The 22,552-nt window shown below is 46.8% G+C and overlaps 1 protein-coding gene across 12 annotated transcripts in view; it reads right to left on the bottom strand.

Moving 5' to 3' along the window:
• ptprma (protein tyrosine phosphatase receptor type Ma) overlaps window positions 1–22,552 on the bottom strand; it is a 299,714-nt gene that overhangs the window by 132,500 nt on the left and 144,662 nt on the right. For all 12 annotated transcript variants that reach the window (XM_045710832.1, XM_045710833.1, XM_045710834.1 and 9 more), the window contains exon 8: window positions 386–694. In XM_045710832.1, the coding sequence (XP_045566788.1) occupies window positions 386–694 (309 nt within the window). The remainder of the gene's footprint in view (window positions 1–385; window positions 695–22,552) is intronic.

Raw genomic sequence — 22,552 nt, 5'->3', positions numbered from 1 at the left:
CTCTTAGACCCCAATGATGACCTTGAAAGGCTGAACGTTGGAAGTGTTGGCAGGGCAGAGTTTGGATCAACTCTATTTCAATTCTTAGAAGCTTTCTCTATTTTTCCCTTTCCCGCTCTCTCCCCCCTCTCACCATCTCCTTCCCTCTCTGTTCTTCCCATTCTCTCTCCAATCCCTCTACCCATCCTCTCTCGCGCGCGCTGTCTCTCCCCACCCACCCACCCACCAACCAACCAACACCCACCCGCTCACTCACTCACTCTCCCCACCCCACCCCCCACCCGCTCGCTCCCCCCACCCCCACGCTCTCCCCACCCACCCACTCGCTCCCCCCCACCCACCCTCTTTTTCCCCCCACTCTGTCTCCCTCTTTCGGAGCACCCACCATCCTCATCGGTCAGCACGCCCACGTTCGTGCTCTGCTTGATGCCCTCTGGGTTCCTCAGCACCAGCTTGACACTGACGTTGGTGTAGGGCGACAGGTTCCGGATGGTGTGCTGCGGAGCCACACTCAGCGTGTCGTAGCACACCTCCTCCCGGGTCTCCTCCTTGCCGCCGGCCCGGTAGCGGTACTGAACAGTCAGGTTGTAGCTGTGGCAGCGGGTCACGTTGTAGCCGAAGGGCTCCCAGCGCACTGTGATCTGCTTGGACTTGATGTCCACCACCTCCAGTCTTCGGGGACCGTGCATGGGGTCTTTAGAGAAGGGGACAGGAGGAGAAAAAGTTAGTCAATCATAAAAATAACATCAACACTAATTTATCACAGCCTGTGTCAAACATGGAGATTATTTCTCATATTCAACACATTTTTACTATTATTTTAATATAACTTTTTGTTATCTAAAGGCTAGGAATGTTGGCAAGCATCAAAAACAACATCCCAATCCTCCTAGCTACCCACCCTTTACCTGCTGTGGCACTGTAAACCCCTAGTCTCCCCGCTCTGACTGGGAATGGTAATGGTCCCACCACTGATCCTTGGGGTACCCCCACTCTGACTGGGAATAGGACATATTCCCAACACTTCTGTCCAGACAGCCACCCCAGGCCCTCTAGAACCCATCAGGTCTAATAAGAGAGCCATGGTTCCTGCTCTCTCGGAGCTCTACTCTCTCCCATGTGAGGCGAAGGCAGCCATACACAGCACTGTAATAGGATACATTTCCATCCTGGGTTCAATTGGCAGTCCATCTCTGTGGAATTTAGCGCTCTAACACTTAAGAGTTACATGAGCCATGCTGCTCTCGGACCACGGGAGCCACCAGATAGGCAATTTGGCAAGCCCGGGTGGACTCTGATAAGGAGACCAAGTTCCAATGGAAGCTGGATGGAAACCATGAGTGTGCAAAACCCATTCAATTGTACTTGTATAATCCTCTCCATGTTCACCGACTCTGTAACAAAGATTAGGTCAGAGACAAAACCTGTGAGGTTTAATGCCATGGCAACAAAGACAGAAAAGGAGATGCCCAGTGGTTTAACATTGTCCACTTCTCTTTCTGCTGACATTGAGAGGACATCTTGAAAAAACATGCAGCTCATGGACAGGACTCTATTTTGTCCTGGGTTTATATGAATATCCAAGTATCTAAGTATAGAGTCCATTTTTTAAATGTGTATTTCTATTCGGAGCACGAGGGAGCCGAGATTAAAATAAGGGGGCTGGGAGCACCTTTTAATCAGCAGTCTTGTAATAAAGCTCTCGGGGAAGGCGTTTTACAGTCAGAAATCAGATTCTGACAAGCCAGTCACTCGCACTCCTTAGATTTATGGCATTAATCACTAAAATCAGAACATTCCGCACTTCCAGAAAGGTCTCTGTGAAGTCATCAACTTTTAACTTCAGCTGAATCGAGAAGTGCAGCCAACTACATGCATCACAGAGATGATCAGACAAAAGAGATGGATGAAAGGATATCTAACAGCACTCTTACTCTATTTTTACACTTCCTTTTGCAGTTTTGCGCAACATTCCAAAGGAGTAAGACCTTTCTGATTACGACAGACTAATCCACTAATCTCCTATTGTCTGTCATATAGATTTTGATCAATCAAATATTGTCCAAGGCTTAGATTCCACCATAGTAATCCCACATTTGGCTGGATATTTTCATCTAACTTCAATCATGTGCCGTTTCTACTAAACAAAAGTAGGATATAGGGAAGATGAGGAGTATTTTCCAAAAACAGACATAAGCTAGCAGATAACCTCTCTATTCAATTTCCTAAACACAGGATCAGAGCGCTGTGTTGTGGAAATGTGTGAAGGTGATATACCGTGAGAGGAAAGCAAGGTCACACTCACTGTTATGAGGAGAAAGACAACTATGGCTGACCTCCCACCTAGAGCCACTCCAACTGAGGAATGTCAAGAGAAGGGGAGAAACGCTATACCACAGGCTTAGTAGTGCACACGTGTGTGAGGAGGACACGTGTGCAAGTCAGAATCAAACCCTGCGTTCATCTTTCGTGTTGTTCCGCATTAGCTTGTAGGCCAAAGCATGCTCATTACAACGCAATGCTAAGTGTAAGATTAAAGCACAAAACAATGCTTTATTGAAATGCCTCTTAATATCACTGAGTACGCTGCAAGGCTCGGACCTTTGTTCTAAGAAATCAAAGACGTAGATTTCAAGAGGACAGGGATGTCTTTGTATTCGAGAGCAGCATTGTGAGAGAAAAAAGGAGAAGGGGGGTGAAAATTGCCACACAAAAGACACATCCTCTCTTCTTTCCTAGACTGTTGATGCGATTGAGAGAGCTTGAGAGCTTCTGTGAGCTGAACTAAAAGCTTCTTTGGCTTGCGGCTGCATCTATCACACAACAAACTCCCGTGCTGAAAAAAATGGGGGACAGTTGAGGTGCAGGTGTGGGACTTGAAAATGCCAACAGTGTATTTTCTGTTCCCACTAGTCTTTGATGCATATCCAAAGGGCCTGTGAGTGGTCTCGGAAGAGCACGCTAGCATGTCTCTGGTGATGACAGTCGGGTTATATTGGTCTGTGGCTCTTTGGTTTAGGTAGTTGAGTACAGGCAGCCTGCCTGATAATGCAAGGACAGAGATGGACACTGTTGGCCATTCAGAACTCCCCTCAGTTGATCAGGAAGACAATTGTCCTCCAATATACTCAAAATATATATTTTGCCTATTCTGTTATTAGGAAGTGCTGGTGGAATTGTGCCAGATATCTCCATTTCACCTCATAAGCACAATAGTTTCAATGCACTTTTCAGTTGACATCACATGAGCATAGCTGATGACAAAGCATCTATCATCTGTGATTCCATGGTTTACTCACCTATACAGCATTCACTCACCTGACCCCACTTGGCTCTTAAAAGCTAGGATTGAGGATAGGTACCTCTCACTAAACCACAGTTTCCAAGTCTGCAGTGCACTTTCCCATTGTACTCGTACGACTGTGCAATCCAGAGCCCATTGTGTGTAACATTGTCACCGTTCTAAACGGTAATCACTGGCTTAACTGACAGGGAGCTCAGCTGGATAGTAGGCCCGAGGAGTCTTCCACTGCACATCTAGTCTTCTTCACTATTCAGGAGCTGCAGCCTAAGTGTCCGCCGATGCTGCGAGACATTCAAAGTAATCCAGAGGAGGGGAGAGCACAATGGCAATTGGGCCTCGCCGCAGAAGAGTGCTTACTGTTTCCTTTATGTGTTGATTGCGCATAGAAAAACACAACTTTGAATACTTCAAAGCATAATTGGAGCACTTCGGCATAATACTACTGAAAATGTCCCAATGGAAAGCAGGGGAGCAAAAACATTTTTGGGGTCAAAAGTTCCTTTTCAAAAGGATAATAATAATGAATAATGATGAATTAGATAAGAGTAAAAACGCTGGTGACAGAGGTGTAGGATGAAACCTAAATCAGAACAACAATTCCAATCAGGAAACAGAAGAGGAGACAAAAATGTTTCTCTCTCTCCACAGCCCATGAAATGTTACCGCTGTGAATGAGGCATGAGTATGTGAGAGGCAGAGGGAAAGTATGTGGACACCTACTCATCGAACATCTCATTCCAAAATCATGGGCATTAACACAGAGATGGTCCCCCCTTTGCTGCTATAACAGCCACCACTCTTCTGGGAAGGCTTTCCACTAGATGTTTGAACATTGATGCGGGGACTTGCTTCCATTCAGCCACAAGAGCATTAGTGAGATCGTGCACTGATGTTGGGCGATTAGGCCTGGCTCACAGTCGGCGTTGTAATTCATCCCAAAGGTGTCCGATGGGGTTGAGGTTAGGGCTCTGTGCAGGCCAGTCAAGTTCTTCCACACCGATCTCGACAAACCATTTCTGTATGGACCTAATTTTGTGCATGGGGGCATTGTCATACTGAAACAGGAAAGGGGCTTCCCCAAACTGTTGCCACAAAGTTGGAAGCACAGAATTCTCTAGAATGCCATTGTAAATTGTATGCTGTAGCATTAATATACTCAGCAAAAAAAGAAAGATCCCTTTTCAGGACCCTGTCTTTCAAAGATAATTTGTGAAAATCCAAATAACTTCACAGATCTTCATTGTAAAGGGTTTAAACACTGTTTCCTATGCTTTTTCAATGAACCATAAACAATTAATGAACATGCACCTGTGGAACGGTCATTAAGACACTAACAGCCTAATTGCCTACCTTCTGTAAGGTCACAGTTATGAAAAAACTTAAGAAACTAAAGAGGCCTTTCTACTGCCCAGGGTCCCTGCTCATCTGCGTGAACGTGCCTTAGGCATGCTGCAAGGAGGCATGAGGACTGCAGATGTGGCCAGGGCAATAAATTGCAATGTCCGTACTGTGAGACGCCTAAGACAGCGCAACAGGGAGACGGGACGGACAGCTGATCGTCCTCGCAGTGGCAGACCACGTGTAACAACACCTGCACAGGATCGGTACATCCGAACATCACACCTGCAGGACAGGTACAGGATGGCAACAACAACTGCCCAAGTTACACCAGGAACCCACAATCCCTCCATCAGTGCTCAGACTGTACACAATAGGCTGAGAGAGGCTGGACTGAGGGCTTGTAGGCCTGTTGTAAGGCAGGTCCTCACCAGACATCACCGGCAACAATGGGAACAAACCCACCCGTCGCTGGACCAGATAGAACTGGGAAAAAGTGCTCATCACTGACGAGTAGCGGTTTTGTCTCACCAGGGTTGATGGTCGGATTCGCGTTTATTGTCAAAGGAATGAGCGTTACACCGAGGCCTGTACTCTGGAGCGGGATCGATTTGGAGGTGGAAGGTCCGTCATGGTCTGGGGCGGTGTGTCACAGCATCATCGAATTGAGCTTGTTGTCATTGCAGGCAATCTCAACGCTGTGCGTTACAGGGAAGAAATCCTCCTCCCTCATGTGATACCCTTCCTGCAGGCTCATCCTGACATGACCATCCAGCGTGACAATGCCACCAGCCATACTGCTCATTCTGTGTGTGATTTCCATGGCCATCAAAGAGCCCGGATCTTAATCCCATTGAGCACGTCTGGGACCTGTTGGATCGGAGGGTGAGGGCTAGGGCCATTCCCCCCAGAAATATCCTGGAACTTGCAGGTGCCTTGGTGGAAGAGTGGGGTAACATCTCACAGCAAGAACTGGCACATCTGGTGCAGTCCATGAGGAAGAAATGCACTGCAGTACTTAATGCAGCTGGTGGCCACACCAGATACTGACTGTTACTTTTGACCCCCCCTTTGTTCAGGGACACATTATTCCATTTCTGTTAGTCACATGTCTGTGGAACTTGTTCAGTTTATGTCTCAGTTGTTGAATCTTATGTTCATACAAATATTTACACATGTTAAGTTTGCTGAAAATAAACGCAGTTGACAGTGAGAGGACGTTTCTTTTTTTTTCACTGGAACTAAGGGGTCTAGCCCTAACCATTATTCCTCCTCCACCAAACATTACAGTTCGCAAATTGGAGCAGGTAGTGTTCTCCTGGCATCCGCCAAACCCAGATTCGTTCGTCGGGACTGCCAGATGATGAAGTGTGATTCATCACTCCAGAGAACACGTTTCCAATGCTCTCCAGTCCAATAGTTGCAAGCTTTACACCACTCCAGCCGACGCTTGGCATTGCGCATGGTGATCTTAGGCTTGTGTGCGGCTGCTTGGCCATCGAAACCCAGCTCCCGACAAACAGTTCTTGTGCTGACGTTGCTTCCAGAGGCAGTTTGGAACTTGGTAGTGAGTGTTGCAACTGAGGACAGGCGATTTTTACGTGCAACGCACAACAGCGGTCCTGTTCTGTGAGCTTGTGTGGCCTACCACTTCACGGCTGAGCCATTATTGCTCCTAGACATTTCCACTTCACAATAACAGCACTTACAGTTGACCGGGCAGCTCTAGCAGGGCAGAAATTTGATGAACTGACTTGTTGGAAAGTTGGAATCATATGAGGGTGCCACGTTGAAGGTAACTGAGCTCTTCATTAAGGCTATTCTACTGCCAATGTTTGTCTATGGAGATTGCATGACTGTGTGCTCAATTTTATAAACCAGTCATCAACGGGTGTGGCTGAAATAGCTGAATCCACTAATTTGAAGGGGTGTCCACATACACTATATATACAAAAGTATCTTCAACAGGAGTTAGGGAAGTCTGGGGCCTTTTCAAAAGAAAACACAGCCATCTGTGTGCTCCAAAACTGACGGCAGATCAAAGGGGGGAGTGTTTAGAAGAGCAGAGCAATTACTGGATGGCTCAACAGGAGCCCATTCACAGCTGATGTAGAAATACTGTACAGTACAGTCGTGGCCAAAAGTTTTGAGAATGACACAAATATGAATTTTCACAAAGTCTGCTGCCTCAGTTTGTATGATGGCAATTTGCATACACTCCAGAATGTTATGAAGAGTGATCAGATGAATTGCAAAGTCCCTCTTTGCCATGCAAATGAACTGAATCCCAAAAAAACATTTCCACTGCATTTCAGCCCTGCCACAAAAGGACCAGCTGACATCATGTCAATGATTCTCTCGTTAACACAGGTGTGAGTGTTGATGAGGACAAGGCTGGAGATCACTCTGTCCTGCAGATTTAGTTCGAACAACAGACTGGAAGCTTCAAAATGAGGGTAGTGCTTGGAATCATTGTTCTTCCTCTGTCAAACATGGTTACCTGCAAGGAAACACGTGCCGTCATCATTGCTTTGCACAAAAAGGGCTTCACAGGCAAGGATATTGCTACCAGTAAGATTGCACCTAAATCAACCATTTATCGGATCATCAAGAACTTCAAGGAGAGCGGTTCAATTGTTGTGAAGAAGGCTTCAGGGCGCCCAAGAAAGTCCAGCAAGCACCAGGACCGTCTCCTAAAGTTGATTCAGCTGCAGGATTGGGGCATCACCAGTACAGAGCTTGCTCAGGAATGGCAGCAGGCAGGTGTGAGTGCATCTGCACACACAGTGAGGCAAAGACTTTTGGAGGATGGCCTGGTGTCAAGAAGGGCAGCAAAGAAGCCACTTCTCTCCAGGAAAAACATCAGGGACAGACTGATATTCTGCAAAAGGTGCAGGGATTGGAGTGCTGAGGACTGGGGTAAAGTCATTTTCTCTGATGAATCCCCTTTCTGATTGTTTGGGACATCCAGAAAAAAGCTTGTCCGTAGAAGACGGTGAGCGCTACCATCAGTCCTGTGTCATGCCAACAGTAAAGCATCCTGAGACCATTCATGTGTGAGGTTGCTTCTCAGCCAAGGGAGTGGGCTCACTCACAATTTTGCCTAAGAACACAGCCATGAATAAAGAATGGTACCAACACATCCTCCGAGAGCAACTTCTCCAAACCATCCAGGAACAGTTTGGTGACGAACAATGCCTTTTCCAGCATGATGGAGCACCTTGCCATAAGGCAAAATTGATAACTAAGTGGCTCGAGGAACAAAACATCAATATTTTGGGTCCATGGCCAGGAAACTCCCCAGACCTTAATCCCATTGAGAACCTGTGGTCAATCCTCAAGAGGCGGGTGGACAAACAAAAACCCACAAATTCTGACAAACTCCAAGCATTAATTATACAAGAATGGGCTGCCATCAGTGAGGATGTGGCCCAAAAGTTAATTGACAGCATGCCAGGGCAGATTGCAGAGGTCTTGAAAAATAAGGGTCAACACTGCACATATTGACTCTTTGCATCAACTTCATGTAATTGTCAATAAAAGCCTTTGACACTTATGAAATGCTTGTAATTATACTTCAGTATTCCATAGTAACATCTGACAAAAATATCTAGACACTGAGGCAGCAGACTTTGTGAAAAGTTATATTTGTGTCATTCTCAAAACCTTTGGCCATGAATGTATATGCCGTACCATAACCGTACCACTGTATCTTACTCAAAGAGAGAGAGCAAGGAGGGAGAATGAGACAGAGAGACAGAGAGAGAGAAGTGTAGGGAAGAGAGAGCGAGTTTGAGAGAAAAGAGAGCAGAGTTGAAAGAGCCAAGAGGACGAAAGAGTGAGAAAAAGAGAGTGATAGAAAGACAGATAAATATAGAGTTAGCCAAGAAAGAGAAAGAGAGAAAGATAGGCGAGCAAGGGAGTTGTGACAGTAAACAGCCCACAGGGCCTCTTTCCCACTTCCACCCATAAATCAATAACTCCAGCATTCCAGATACCTGGGATTACATTCCCAGTCAACGGGAGCGGTATTGTGTACACTTCACTTATATCCTGACCACAGCAATAATTCCGCCCCTTTCCAATTCCCCGAGCATCGAACAGACAGCGGTAAAACAATAATTAATGAATGCCCTATAGGATGACTCCTGACCCCAGCATGGAGGAGGAAGAGAAAGAGAGCATCTCTCTATTAAGACCCAGCAGAGAGGGGGTCTATAATTGGTCATTTAAAGTGAGATCAACATCTCAACCACACAGGGGAGACATTGGCAGCTGCACACAGTAGCTCCTATCAGGCAGTGTACAAAGCAGTCGGGTCTGCATGGCCTAACTCAACTTGGATATGCTATCAGCAGAAAATGACTTCAAAACTAAGCATGTCACATCTTGCTATGACAAATATGAGGACAGAGATGACTGAATTAATATATACACCTCTATCTATTCTATTGGGACAACCCACACCCACACCCACACACACACACACACACACACGTCATCTCAGCCAGAAGGAGCACCTGCCACTGTGTGGGTGACAGCCCAAATCAGCTGACCTTCTGTTTACGATCCCTCTTTCCCTCCCTCCACCTCCTCCCCCATATCATCTCATCTTCAGAGTGTCCCTCCCCCCCCCCCCCCAAGGAGCCATTTGCCCTTCAGACTTCACAAACGCCTTCCTTTGCACAATGCACCCATCCGTCTGTCTGGCTGGATATCTGGAATACATTTTGAACACATTGATTTTCCCTCTTCCCACTACCTTGTAATTGATAGTGAGACAGTCAAAAGACTTAACAATCTTATCGATTAACCCGCGTTGCAGAAGAAAAAAACTCCCACCAAACAAATCACGGTTTATTTACGCAGGTAATCAGCTGCTGGAAGTAGTGTGTGTGTGTGTGTGTGTGTGTGAAGAGGAGAAAGCAAAGAGACTATCAGGTCTAGGAGTGTATTGTGAGTTGCTGATAAAGCCGAGAGACAGTATAAAGTAAGGCTCATGCTGCTATGCGGTTGTTGGTGGGTAAACAAATAGCCCAGTGACCAGACTGCAGGCAGGGAGATAAGGGCTAAAACTCCATGGCCACCAATCAAATACGGAGACTGAGATCAAAGTCAAACATACACACACAAACATGAGGACTCACACCTGTAGTCACAAACTTTTATGATGGAAGACGCACATTGACACGGACCAATACATGAAAGCATGTACTGGTCCGCACAGGCACCCCCACACACCGTCTGACCACTAGCAATAACTCTCTCTCGCTGTCTCTGTGTGTATTGAACTACAGACTCTTTTCTTCTTCAAGTCGCCTTTTATCGCAGTGAGAATGGTCCGGTTCAGTGTTATCAAGGCCAGACTTCAAATGATTAAAGTGAGGAACACGTGGCAGGGCCCACTGTAAATCCTCCAGATATGGCGTATGATAAAACCAATTTCCACTAAACAAATGCTATCTTCGGTCCTTTAAAAACGCACCCCGTTAAAAGGAAACAAAACTCAGAAACGAGTCAAGAAAAATCTCACGTCACCTCCTTGTCAAACGACTTCCACACTTATCGCTCTCAGACAACAGGCCTAGGCCCTCCTTCCCACCCTACGACCCCTCCCTCCTCTCTCCCCCCTACCATCTCCTGCTCCCCGCTGTCTCCCCCCCTCTATTTGTGGGGAGAACGATTGAGGTTGGGCTCGGTTGGTGAATACGTTTCTGGTCCGCTGAAAGCGGGTAGGAATTGCCGGCTGGCCAGGCAGAGAAATCAAATTAGCCGGTGTCTTCGGGTAGTGACACGCGTTCGCTACATTGGAAATTCACACCAGCCGTGATGGAGGAGGGGGGGGTCAGTTTCTCTGGCAGAGGGGAAATGTCATGACTGAAAGAGTGAGAGGAGAGAGAGAGAGTGAGATCGAGATTGTGAGAAATTAGGGTGAAATAGGGGAGTGGGAGAAGAGAGGGTCAGAGCGAGAATGGCTTGACATCTGTTGGGACATGGCAGTCTCCCTCTGGAGTAATAGAGACTGCTGGCAATGGCCGTGGAAGACGGGGATTCGAGTCTGCCTTAAACACGCAGACACACACCGCATCACACATGCACAATAGGTTTACACTAAGACAGGAGGTTATGGGAGAAAAACAAGTGGCAAGGAGGGGTGGTGGGAGAGTATCGAACACACCAACTTTTCTCTCAAAAAATCAATAACAGTATGCTTGAGTATGGCAGATAGTATGCCTGTGTGTGAGCGCATGCACATGTCTGTGTGTCTGAATAGGATTGGAGGTTTAAAGAACGTCCATCCATCTCTTTCCCAGAGGGTACGAAGGTCCCCTTAACCATCCTCTGCAATCACCAGAGAACCAATCCACGCTCTCCTGCTCACGTAATAGCCAAATAGCTTGGAGAGCCCGAGCACAACGAGGCTTCTTTTACACACCTGTCATAGAATTATACAAAATGGCAGGTCAGGGGCCAAGGTTGCTCGTCGGCGGAGAAGATGGATGAAGCCTATTACCCCGGCCTTAAACCTCCAGGTAGGGACATCTCTGAATGGCAGAGGGAGGGATGGATGGGGAGAGGAATGAAGCTGCCAGAGAATTGATATTCATCGCATTTCAGGGTCGGTAGGGGTGGGATTTTCGGCCTTACCCCCCACTTGTACCAGTAAAATAAAATAATTTAAAAAGGTGCAATATGCAGAAATCACTCAGCCATTTCCTGGTTGCTAAAATTTTAGTAGTTCGCCTAATTTCAGTTTATATGACAAAACAGAGCAAGTATAATTATTATATAAACAATCTAAGCTGCTGCAAAATATATTTACCATAACCAAAAATATTAGTATTTTCAGCTGTTTGAAGCTTGTGTACAAAACCGAAAGCATCACAATTATTCAATTGAAAAACAATAGTAAGGAAAGTATAAAGTGTGTAAGCCAGAGAAAAACATCTGTAGTATAGCTGTAGCATAGCACAGAGTTAGCATGGTGTAGCTAGCATAGTGTAGCGTAGCGTGGGGCATCTTTCTACCTAAGCTCCCTTCTGCTGTGGGCAGTGTTACGGAGCAGCAGCAGGCCTCTTGTGATGCACTAAGTGCTCTGGGAGGGAGAATAAAGGTATTAGTCCCGGATGAGAGGAAACAAATTGGCCGTGTCTGTGGCAGCCACGCTCCTACCCCGACACTGGGGTGTGTGTGGCTTAGTGTGTGTGAGCGAGCAAGAAAGGCAGCCAGTTCATCCTGCATGCAGACTCCAAAGCCTTGCATTAAACGACAGCCTCAATTCTCAGGCTCATTCTGGATTTTGCAATAGAAGAACGATAGATAGAACGATAGAGTTGGGCCCACTTCCACTCTTCTGGGAAGGCTTTCCACTAGATGTTGGAACAGTGATGTGGGGACTTGCTTCCATTCAGCCACAAGAGCATTAGTGAGGTTGAGCACTGATGTTGGGCAATTAGGCCTGGCTCGCAGTCGGCGTTCCAATGAATCCCAAAGGTGTTCGATGGGGTTGAGGTCAGGGCGCTGTGCAGGCCAGTCAAATTCTTCCACACCAATCTCGACACAATATTTCTGTATTGAACACGCTTTGTGCACGGGGGCATTGTCATGCTGAAACAGGAAAGGGCTTTCCCCAAACTGTTGCTACAAAGTTGGAAGCACAGAATCGTCTAGAATGTCATTGTATGTCACTTTACAGTTGGCACTATGCATTGGGGCAGGTAGCGTTCTCTTGGCATCCACCAAACCCGGATTCGTCCGTCGGACGGCCAGATGGTGAAGCATGATTCATCATGCTAGAGAACGCGTTTCCACTGCTCCAGAGTTCTATGGCAGCGACCTTTACACCACTCCAGCCGACACTTGACATTGCGCATGGTGATCTTAGGCTGCTCGGCCATGGAATCCCAGCTCCCGACAAACAGTTCTTGTGCTGACGTTGCTTCCAGAGGCAGTTTGGAACTCGGCATTGAGTGTTCCATTGAAGAACAGGAGGGTTTTTTTAGGAGCAACTCGGCGGCCCCATTCTGTGAGCTTGTGTGGCCTACCACTTTGTGGCTGAGCAGTTGTTGCTTCCACTTCACAATAACAGCACTTACAGTTGACCGGTCAGCTCTAGCAGGGCAGAAATTTGATGAACTGACTTGTTGGAAAGGTGGCATCCTATGACGGTGCCATGTTGAAAGTCACTGAGCTCTTCAGTAAGGCCATTCTACTGCCAATGCTTGTCTACGGAGATTGCATGGCTGTGTGCTCAATGTTATACACCTGTCAGCAATGGATGTGGCTGAAATAGCCGAATCCACTCATTTGATGGGGTGTCCACATACTTTTGTATATATAGTGTAGATCGATAGATAACTTGTAAACTTGTCTGGTTCTCCCCTTAGGAGGTCTTCATAGCTGTTCTGGTACAGCACAGGGGGAGATAACACTGTTTGATTGACAGCCGTCCTCTTTTTCACACCTGGCGAGATGTGTGATATGCTGTCAGACCCCTGCACAGCCTTGCAGCACAGATTCTCACGGGTGCGTTCGAGCGTTGCGGAGACTAAACTCCGGCGCAGGCGAGCGGAGAGGGAGATGGCGAGATGTCACTGATTCTTCCCAGGGATACCAGAGACACAGAGGAACAGCTGTTGTCACTGAGACCAGTTGTCTGTGTGTGGTTGTGTGTGCATATGCGTGTGTGCGGAGTGCTTTAAAAAAAATAAAGTGGTTTAGTATAGACGACGACACAACAGGAAGAGTGTTGTTCCGCTTGGAAGTTTGTTTCATGTCGTTGTACCTCCGTCCTGACCTCACTGTCACTCATTACTACTGTGCTATTCACTTCAGAGTAGCTCAGCACACACACACATTGTTTTTTGAAAACCCCTGTAAAAAGAGCGAGAGACAGAATGATTTCAACAGTATCAACACAGCCATCTGGGTAATGGCATCCGGCTTTCATCCTTATCAAAGCCCCGCTTCAGATCAGGTGGAAGCAGCCAATAATGACGGCTTTTTGACAACCGACAATCAAAACTCAATTACTCTCCGTGAGTGCTCTCCTGTATACCGCTATCCATCCCCTCTTCTCCTCTCCCCCTGATCTTCCCCTATTCATAACGGTAGGAGGACACAGAGGCACATCTGCTACTAAAACCACCAATCCCATTCTGTACGTACACCCCATGGTTTAGAGGTTCTATAACCGATATTGGTGGTCGTATTGAGGAGTGTGTGTGTGTGTGTGTGTGTGTGTGTGTGTGTGTGTGTGTGTGTGTGTGTGTGTGTGTGTGTGTGTGTGTGTGTGTGTGTGTGTGTGTGTGTGTGTGTGTGTGTGTGTGCGCGCACGCGCTCATAGCTCCTCATCCATTATAGTGAACGGCTTGAAAGCGTCACCCTTGGTGAAGTCAGAGTCACCATTACATTGGTGGTAAGCGCGAGAGCGTGGCCGTGACACCTGCAGCTCGTTAAAAGATGTAAACTGGGAGCCGAGGGAGGGGACGTTTACAAATTACCAGATGAATATGTTGTGGAACACATCCTCTTCTTCCATCGTCCCACTAGGGCCTGTCAGTGTAACTCCATTTATTATTCATGTTATTACATGACATATTAGCAACACCTCAATTAAGGAGATGTCTCTCACCATCACACCGTGTCATCGCTAAAACAAGCTAAGACTTAAAAGGATTCATGCCGTGATATTGTTGAAATAAATGGCTTGTCCGAGTCTGTCAAATAAGGCAAAGCACACACCAGCTTCCAGACGTTTTCTGTCTTTCTGAATTAAGTGCCACGACCACAGTGATGTGACGATGGACTGACCACACACATGTAGAGACTGACGGGATGGAAGGATGGATGAATAGATGGAGGGAGGAGAAGTGTCAGCTCCATTCATCCTCTCTCCCTCTCCACTCGCCCTGACACGGCTCTGCAGAGCGAGACGAGACATGTTTCAAATCTGTTCTCATCAGGAAGAGGCCATGTTTCCTCTAAAGGTCAGACCCCTGGACTGGCAGAGCTGTGTGTGTGTGTGTGTGTGTGTGTGTGTGTGTGTGTGTGTGTGTGTGTGTGTGTGTGTGTGTGTGTGTGCATGCCTCCATGTGCAACAACCTCTCCCTCAACGTCAGCAAGACAAAGGAGCTGATCGTGGACTACAGGAAACGGAGGGCCCCCATCTGTAGGTCGAGAGCTTCAAGTTCCTCGGTGTCCACATCACTAAGGAATTATCATGGTCCAAACACGTGAAGAGGGCACGACAATGCCTCTTCCCCCTCAGGAGGCTGAAAAGATTTGGCATGGGTCCGCAGATCCTCAAAAAGTTCTACAGCTGCACCATTGAGAGCATCTTGACTGGCTGTATTGCCGCTTGGTATGGCAACTGCTTGGCATCCGACCACAAGGTGCTTCAGAAAGCAGTGCGTACGGCCCAGTACATCACTGGGGCCGAGCTACCTGCCATCCAGGACCATTAAACCAGGCGGTGTCAGAGTTAGGACCTTAAAATTGTAAAATAAAATGAACTGCATTGTTGGGAACGGGTTCACTTGTTGTATTCGGCGCTTTTGACAAATAACATTTGATTTGATACTGTTACTGTTTATTATCTATTCCGTTGCTTAGTCACTTTATCCCTACCTATATGTACAGTATGTCACAAACATACTCACACACGTTGACGCTACTCCTCCGTTTATTATAATCACTTCACCCCTACCTACATGTGCAGTTGAAGTCAGAATTTACATAGACTTAGGTTGGAGTCATTAAAACTCGTTTTTCAACCACTCCACAAATTTCTTGTTAACAAACTATAGTTTTGGCAAGTCGGTTAGGACATCTACTTTGCATGACACAAGTAATTTTTTGGCAATGCTACCAAATACTAATTGATTGTATGTAAACTTCTGACCCACTGGGAATGTCATGAAAGAAATAAAAGCTGAAATAAATCATTCTCTCTACTATCATTCTGACATTTCACATTCTTAAAATAAAGTGGTGACCCTAACTGACCTAAGACAGGGAGTTTTTACTAGGATTAAATGTCAGGAATTGTGAAAAACTGAATTTAAATGTATTTGGCTAAGGTGTATGTAAACTTCCGACTTCAACTGGACATATCTACCTCAATTACCTCGTACCCCTGCACATCAACTCTGTACTGGTACCCCGTGTATATCGCAACGTTATCGGTACTAATTATGTATTTATTACTCGTGTTATTATTTTTCTATGATCCAAAAAAACTCTGCATTTTTGGAAAGGGCCACGACCCCCCCCTCCTTATTCCTACCAATCCTCCAGGGCAGAAGAGACAGTTTTCACAATGGGCTGATTGTGATGTAATGGATGACGTGGCCAAGGACCACCATCGGGGTTACAGCTCTATTGTTAAACACAACTACTGTGTGGAGTCACACACAACTTGGTGTGTCTTCCTGCTGGCCAGTGATTAATGGTGGTGCCAAGTAATGGGGAAATGGCTGTGTGTTAGGGGGAAGTAGGGGGCCTGCAGGGAAGGAGAAGGGGGCAGTAGGAAGGGTGGGGGGGGTGGGGCAGTAGAGAAGGAGAGGGGGACAGAAGGGAAGGAGAGGGGGACAGTAGAGAAGGAGAAGGGGGCAGTAGAGAAGGAGAAGGGGCAGTAGGGAAGGAGAAGGGGGCAGTAGAGGGCCTGCAGGGAAGGAGAAGGGGCAGTAGGGAAGGAGAAGGGGGCAGTAGGGGGCCTGCAGGGAAGGAGATGGGGACAGTAGGGAAGGAGAAGGGGGCAGTAGAGGGCCTGCAGGGAAGGAGAGGGGGGGCAGTAGGGAAGGAGAAGGGGGCAGTAGAGGGCCTGCAGGGAAGGAGAGGGGGGCAGTAGGGAAGGAGAAGGGGGCAGTAGAGGGCCTGCAGGGAAGGAGATGGGGACAGTAGGGAAGGAGAAGGGGGCAGTAGGGAAGGAGAAGGGGGCAGTAGAGGGCCTGCAGGGAAGGAGATGGGGACAGTAGGGAAGGAGAGGGGGACAGTAGGGAAGGAGAAGGGGGCAGTAGAGGGCCTGCAGGGAAGGAGATGGGGACAGTAGGGAAGGAGAAGGGGGCAGTAGGGAAGGAGAAGGGGGGCAGTAGAGGGCCTGCAGGGAAGGAGAGGGGGACAGTAGGGAAGGAGAAGGGGGCAGTAGAGGGCCTGCAGGGAAGGAGAGGGGGGCAGTAGGGAAGGAGAAGGGGGCAGTAGAGGGCCTGCAGGGAAGGAGAAGGGGACAGTAGGGAAGGAGAAGGGGGCAGTAGAGGGCCTGCACGGGAAGTAGAGGTGGGCAGGGTCCCTGAGCCAAGATCTTATCTGGTCCCTCTGTGGCTGGGAGCCAGAGAGCTCCTCAAAGACCTTAGCCCTGCTCTGGAGTCCCCTCGGGGAATCTTCACTTACACACACACACACACACACACACACACACACACACACACACACACACACACACACACACACACACTCACGCTCACGCACAGATGCAGTCTCACGTGTGCACACAAGAATACAAATATTTAACTCTTTCCCAAGCACATAAAATATTTCTCTCCTTCTCCCACACACGACGCAAACAAACACATTGAACAGACACCAAAGCCAAAGGAAAGAGTCCTACTGATGATAAGAATAGCTGCTGATGTATAACTGATTTGAGGGTTAATCAGTGACTGCACGCTCCTTATTGCCTTATTGTTTGAAGTCCAGTCTTTCCCAACGCATTACCTTTGCTTATCCAATTACACGAGAGGAGCATGTACACGAAATGCCAAGTATGAAACATCGGAACCTGTGAAAAGATTACTTCTAAAACAAGCCCACTCTCTGCCTCAGACTTCACATTCAGCACACACCATAAAATGATCTGATTTAAAATCATTCAACAGGGTTTCTAGGATGTTTTATTTAACAAAGGCTTCTTTTGACAAACACGGTTTCTCTGAAGTGCAAGAAAAAACATCACTGAGTGAGAAATGTCCCATTCAAATAGAGGAAACGTCAAAGTATCCATTTGAAGTACTGTGTGGAAACAATATTCTATCATGTAATTTTTAAGGGTGGCAATAAACAAAGTCAATAAAGACCTCCCCATTATGTTAGAACTCAACTGGACTCGGACACTTAGAATTCACTCTAGAGGTTAGATGTTAATGCTTTTAGGGTAAGTAGTGTGAAATAACAGTCTATTTTCTAATGATCGCAGAGGAGGCTAAACACACCCTAATTTGAGAGAAGTGATGAGCGTTCTCCACACCAATTACCTCGCTCTACTCTCGCAGTGGTTTGCCTGGGGCGATTAGGCTGTTTGCGGTGTGCATGTGCGTGTTGGGGTAATGGCCTCCTTCACCGATAAAAGGCAGGTTTGGTTTATTTACCGCCCCCGACAACGATGAGACAGCCTACAGTGAGGAGGTCAGTGACCTGGCAGAGTGGTGCCAGGACAACAACCTCTCCCTCAACGTCAGTAAGACAAAGGAGTTGATCGTGGACTACAGGAAACGGAGGGTCGAGCACGCCCCCATTCACATTTACGAGGCTGTAGTGGAACCAGTTCGAGAGCTTCAAGTTCCTCTATGTCCACAACACTAAGGTACTATCATTGTCCACACACATAAACACAGTCGTGAAGAGGCCACGACAACGCTTCTTCCCCCTCAGGAGGCTGAAAAAAGTCAGCACGGGCCCTCAGAGATCCTCAAAACGTTATACAGTTGCACCATTGAGAGCATCTTGACTGGCTGCATCACCGCTTGTTATGGCAACTGTTTGGCATCCAACCGCAAGGCGCTACAGAGGGTTGTGCGTACTGCCCAGTACATCACTGGGGCCGAGATACCTGCCATACCAGGTGGTGTCAGAGAAAGGCCCTAAAAATTGTCAAAGACTCCAGCCACCCAATTCAGACTGTTCTCTGTTACCGCACGGCAAACAGTACCAACGCTCCAAGACTGTGCAAAGCTGTCATCAAGGCAAAGGGTGGCTACTTAGAAGAATCTCAAATATAAACTATATTTTGATTTGTTATGGTGTGTCCAAACTTTTGAATGGTACTGTATGTACATTTCTACCTCAACTACCTGGTACCGGTGCACATCAACTTGGTACTGGTACCCTGTGTATACAGCCAAGTTAGCGCTACGCATCGTGTATTTATTCCTCGCGTTATTATTTTCTTCTTACATTTTTTTCTACTATTTAGCTTTTTTTTCTGCATTGTTGGGAAGGGCCAGTACGTAAGCATTTCACTGTTAGTCTACACCTGTTGTTCACAAAGCATGCGATAAATACAATTCGATTTTAATTCATACTTAGTCTGAAAATTATCTTGTCAAGGTGTCGGTTAATATTGCCCCAGTCAACGGCCTTCCTTAGTATTAAAGAAGACAATGGATACATTAACAGTGAATAGGGTCCAAATAGGGTTGGTGTGTAGATTCACCTGCTATGCAGCTAGAGTGCTATATGTGCTGTATACCAAAGGCTAAGTCATTACAGAGGTCCTTTAATTGAAGATGAGAGTGAAACGATATGGCCGTTCCCCCATCCTCCTCAGAGCTTTTCTGTCTTTCTCTTGATTCCATTTGGATGTAACTCGATAAACCAGGCAGACCGGATGAAACCAGCTTGGCTTGCGCCCTCCCACAGATGACCTGGGGTGGATGAATAATGCTCCACAGAGCGTTAGGGTGGGTTTTAGCGTCACTGAGAGGTGAAGAACGAGGTTAAACAGTGACAAACCCTCTACAGAGATGTAGGCGGAACTGAAATGAGAGCGGCGGAGAAATGCCTGTGGGTCTGTTCCATTTTCCTTACTGCCTCTACTTAGACCTGTCTGAGGCTTGTTTTGTCAAGACAGATAACAGCGTGACGTTCCTTGGGCAAAAGTTCAGAACAAGAGTTCATTTGGGCGCCGAGTCTAACAGCCGTTGTCACACACATACGAGAGGAAGAGGGAGAGACAAGGGGAGAAAGAGTAGGAAATTGCATTGCCTGTTCAATAGGCCAATAAGAGTACAGAAAGAGAGAGAGAAATAAAGTGAGAGAGAATAACCATAGAAATTATGTTTCAAGCAGAAAACGACGGAGGTCTTGCTCAGAACCCAAACTCTGATTGTGTTCAGGGCGGCTAAGAGAAAACTGCAGCGAAAAAGAATAAAACCATATTTTCTTGTTCCATTAATGAAATGCATAGCTTAAAAAACCCATCTACTGTAGAGCCGTGTGGATCATTGCCGTTGGAGAAACTGGTTTCTCATTTTGCCACAGTAAAATGAGACACCGGTCCAGTTCCTGGTTCAGGTGAGTTATGATGGAACACATAATGACAGATACAGGTGGATTGTCATCACCCCCATGGGTATGATATAACAGGAGATGGTGTATTATAATTTTTGGTTTCCTGTAACAGTCTCTGCCTACAGAATCTGGTGAGAACTCTCATATTTCCACACTGCTGCAACAGATACCATCAGTCCCCTATGGAGTCACACCGCTAACCATTAAAGTCCATGTCACACTAGTCACTGATTCCATTCGATATGAGAAAAGCAATCTTAGCAAGCCATTAACACATTCCAGATTGATTGGAGACAGTCTGTAAGGAGTAAGGACCTGGTTGGTGTACGTCCTCGCGTCAGCTTTTTCCCCTCAATCAAATACGTTTTTTTCTCCTAGGTGGGCTAGAGCAGACTAATAAACAGTGGGAGGAAGCGCTAATAGCTAAGATGTAAACAGTTAGCTGACTTGTGGATATTGTGTCTGCCAAGGGGACACAATGAGTGGTGTGGCTGCCAATGTTATCAGTGGCCGGATTACTGTGTTTGCAGCAGAGTGGAGATGGGAGATCGGTTGGTACAGTAATAGAGATGTCACATTGCTTTATAATCCAATAATGGAGGGAGGCTCGCACTAACAACAATCTGTTTGGTCTGGGCTTATCTTGCAGAAGAATAAATAAAAAGGTGGTGGTACATGGGTGTGTGTTCCCGTGGACGTGTGTGGGATTCTTCCTTCACCATCAGCAAATAAACCTGGGGGCTGAAAAAAATACAGTGTGCCTAAGGATCAATGTGTGTTGTTTTGTTGTCTTCTCATCTGAACAGGGCCGGGGAACGGCTGCAGACCAGCAGAATGCGATCTATACATCTTCCTCAACGAAGGGAAGCTACTTCCAGCAGTCTGATCCAATAGCCTGTGCCCCACTGTAATCTCAGGCTCCATACACAGGTATTAAATGAAATGGGGAGAGGCATAGGGAGGCCTGAGGTAGCAAGGGGACCAGTGTGTGCATTGCTGCATATATATGCGTGTGTGTTCTATAGGGTTGTGCGGTGAGTAGCAATTTGTCATGTGTCAGCCTGGTTGTGCTATCTGTCAGTGCTGGACTGGTTCCTCAGGTGGTGATTGGGGTCAGTGTAGCGTGGTGGGGAGGGATGTGCACTCTGCGACACCCACACCCACACGCACAAAGACACACACCTCTCTCTGTGCTCTGTCTCCGTCCCTTCAGCTGGCAGCTGTTCTGGTCCCGTAAAGAAGAAAAATAAATTCATTGAGAGGAGACAATCTGTTTTTTCTCAGTGGGGGTAATGGGGGGGAGGAGGGAAAAAATATGATGCGTGAAACCTCACCGAACCTATCGGAGGAAAATGTGACGGAGAGTGACAAGCAGGACCCGGTTTGCCTTTCTTATCTTCTTCTCTTCCTGGTGCTTTCTTTCTCCGTTTGTCCTCTCCCCTCCCTCCATCCACCCCCTTCCTGTTCAAAGTAGCAATTGGGTAACAGTGCATGTGAAGGAGAGTGTAATTGCGCAATGTTGACTGTGTACGGAATGGCTGCTCTTCCCTGGTGGCTCGCCAGGTCTGACATGTAGCTTCGATGAGCATTTGGCACTTTCCCCCTTTTTGTCTGCTCTCCTCAGTGTGTGTGTGACAGGACAGTTGTGGGTGTCTGTCTTCAGGCTCTGATACATACATACATATGTAACAGTATAGCTTCTGTCCCTCTCCTCGCCCCTACCTGGGCTCGAACCAGGGAACCTCTGCACACATCTACAACTGCCTCCCACGAAGCATCGTTACCCATCTCTCCACAAAAGCCGCGGCTAGTTTAAGGTTTCAGAGCGAGTGACGTCACCGATTGAAACGCCATTAGATCGCACCCCGCTAACTAGCTAACCATTTCACACCGGTTACACACACACACACACACACACACACACACACACACACACACACACACACACACACAGTACATTTTGTTGTGTTACAGCCCGCATTTAAAATTGATTAAATTGAGATTGTCACTGGCCGACACACAATATCCCATAATGTTAAAGTGGGAGGTCTTTGTGTCTCCCATCTACCATCTATTGGTTTATGGGTAAAAACAAAAGCTGAGATTGAATATCCCTTTGAGCATGGTGACGTTATTAATTACACTTTGGATGGTGTATCAATACACCCAGTCACTACAAAGATACAGGCGTCCTACCTAACTCAGTTGCCGGAGAGGAAGGAAACCGCTCAGGTCTTTCACTATGAGGCCAATGGTGATTTTTAAACAGTTACAGAGTTTAATGGCTGTGAAAGGAGAAAACTGAAGATGGATCAACAACATTGTAGTTACTCCACAGTATGAACCTAATTGACAGAGTGAAAAGAAGTAAGCACATACCGAATAAAAATATTCCAAAACATGCATCATGTTTGCAACAACGCACTAAAGCAATACTGCAAAAAATGTGGCAAAGTAATTCACTTTTTGTCCTGAATACAAAGTGTTATGTTTCGAGCAAATTCAGTACATCACTGAATACCACTCTCCATATTTTCAAGCATAGTGGTGGCTGCATCATGTTATGGGTAAGCTTGTAATCGTTAAGGACTGGGGAGTTTTTCAGGATAAAAAATAAACAGAATG

This window comes from Salmo salar, chromosome ssa29, assembly GCF_905237065.1.
Source record: "Salmo salar chromosome ssa29, Ssal_v3.1, whole genome shotgun sequence".
NCBI classification, from domain to species: Eukaryota; Metazoa; Chordata; class Actinopteri; order Salmoniformes; family Salmonidae; genus Salmo; species Salmo salar.
The sequence above is the reverse complement of the archived record's forward strand: the minus strand, read 5'-3'. Positions and strand labels throughout refer to the sequence as shown.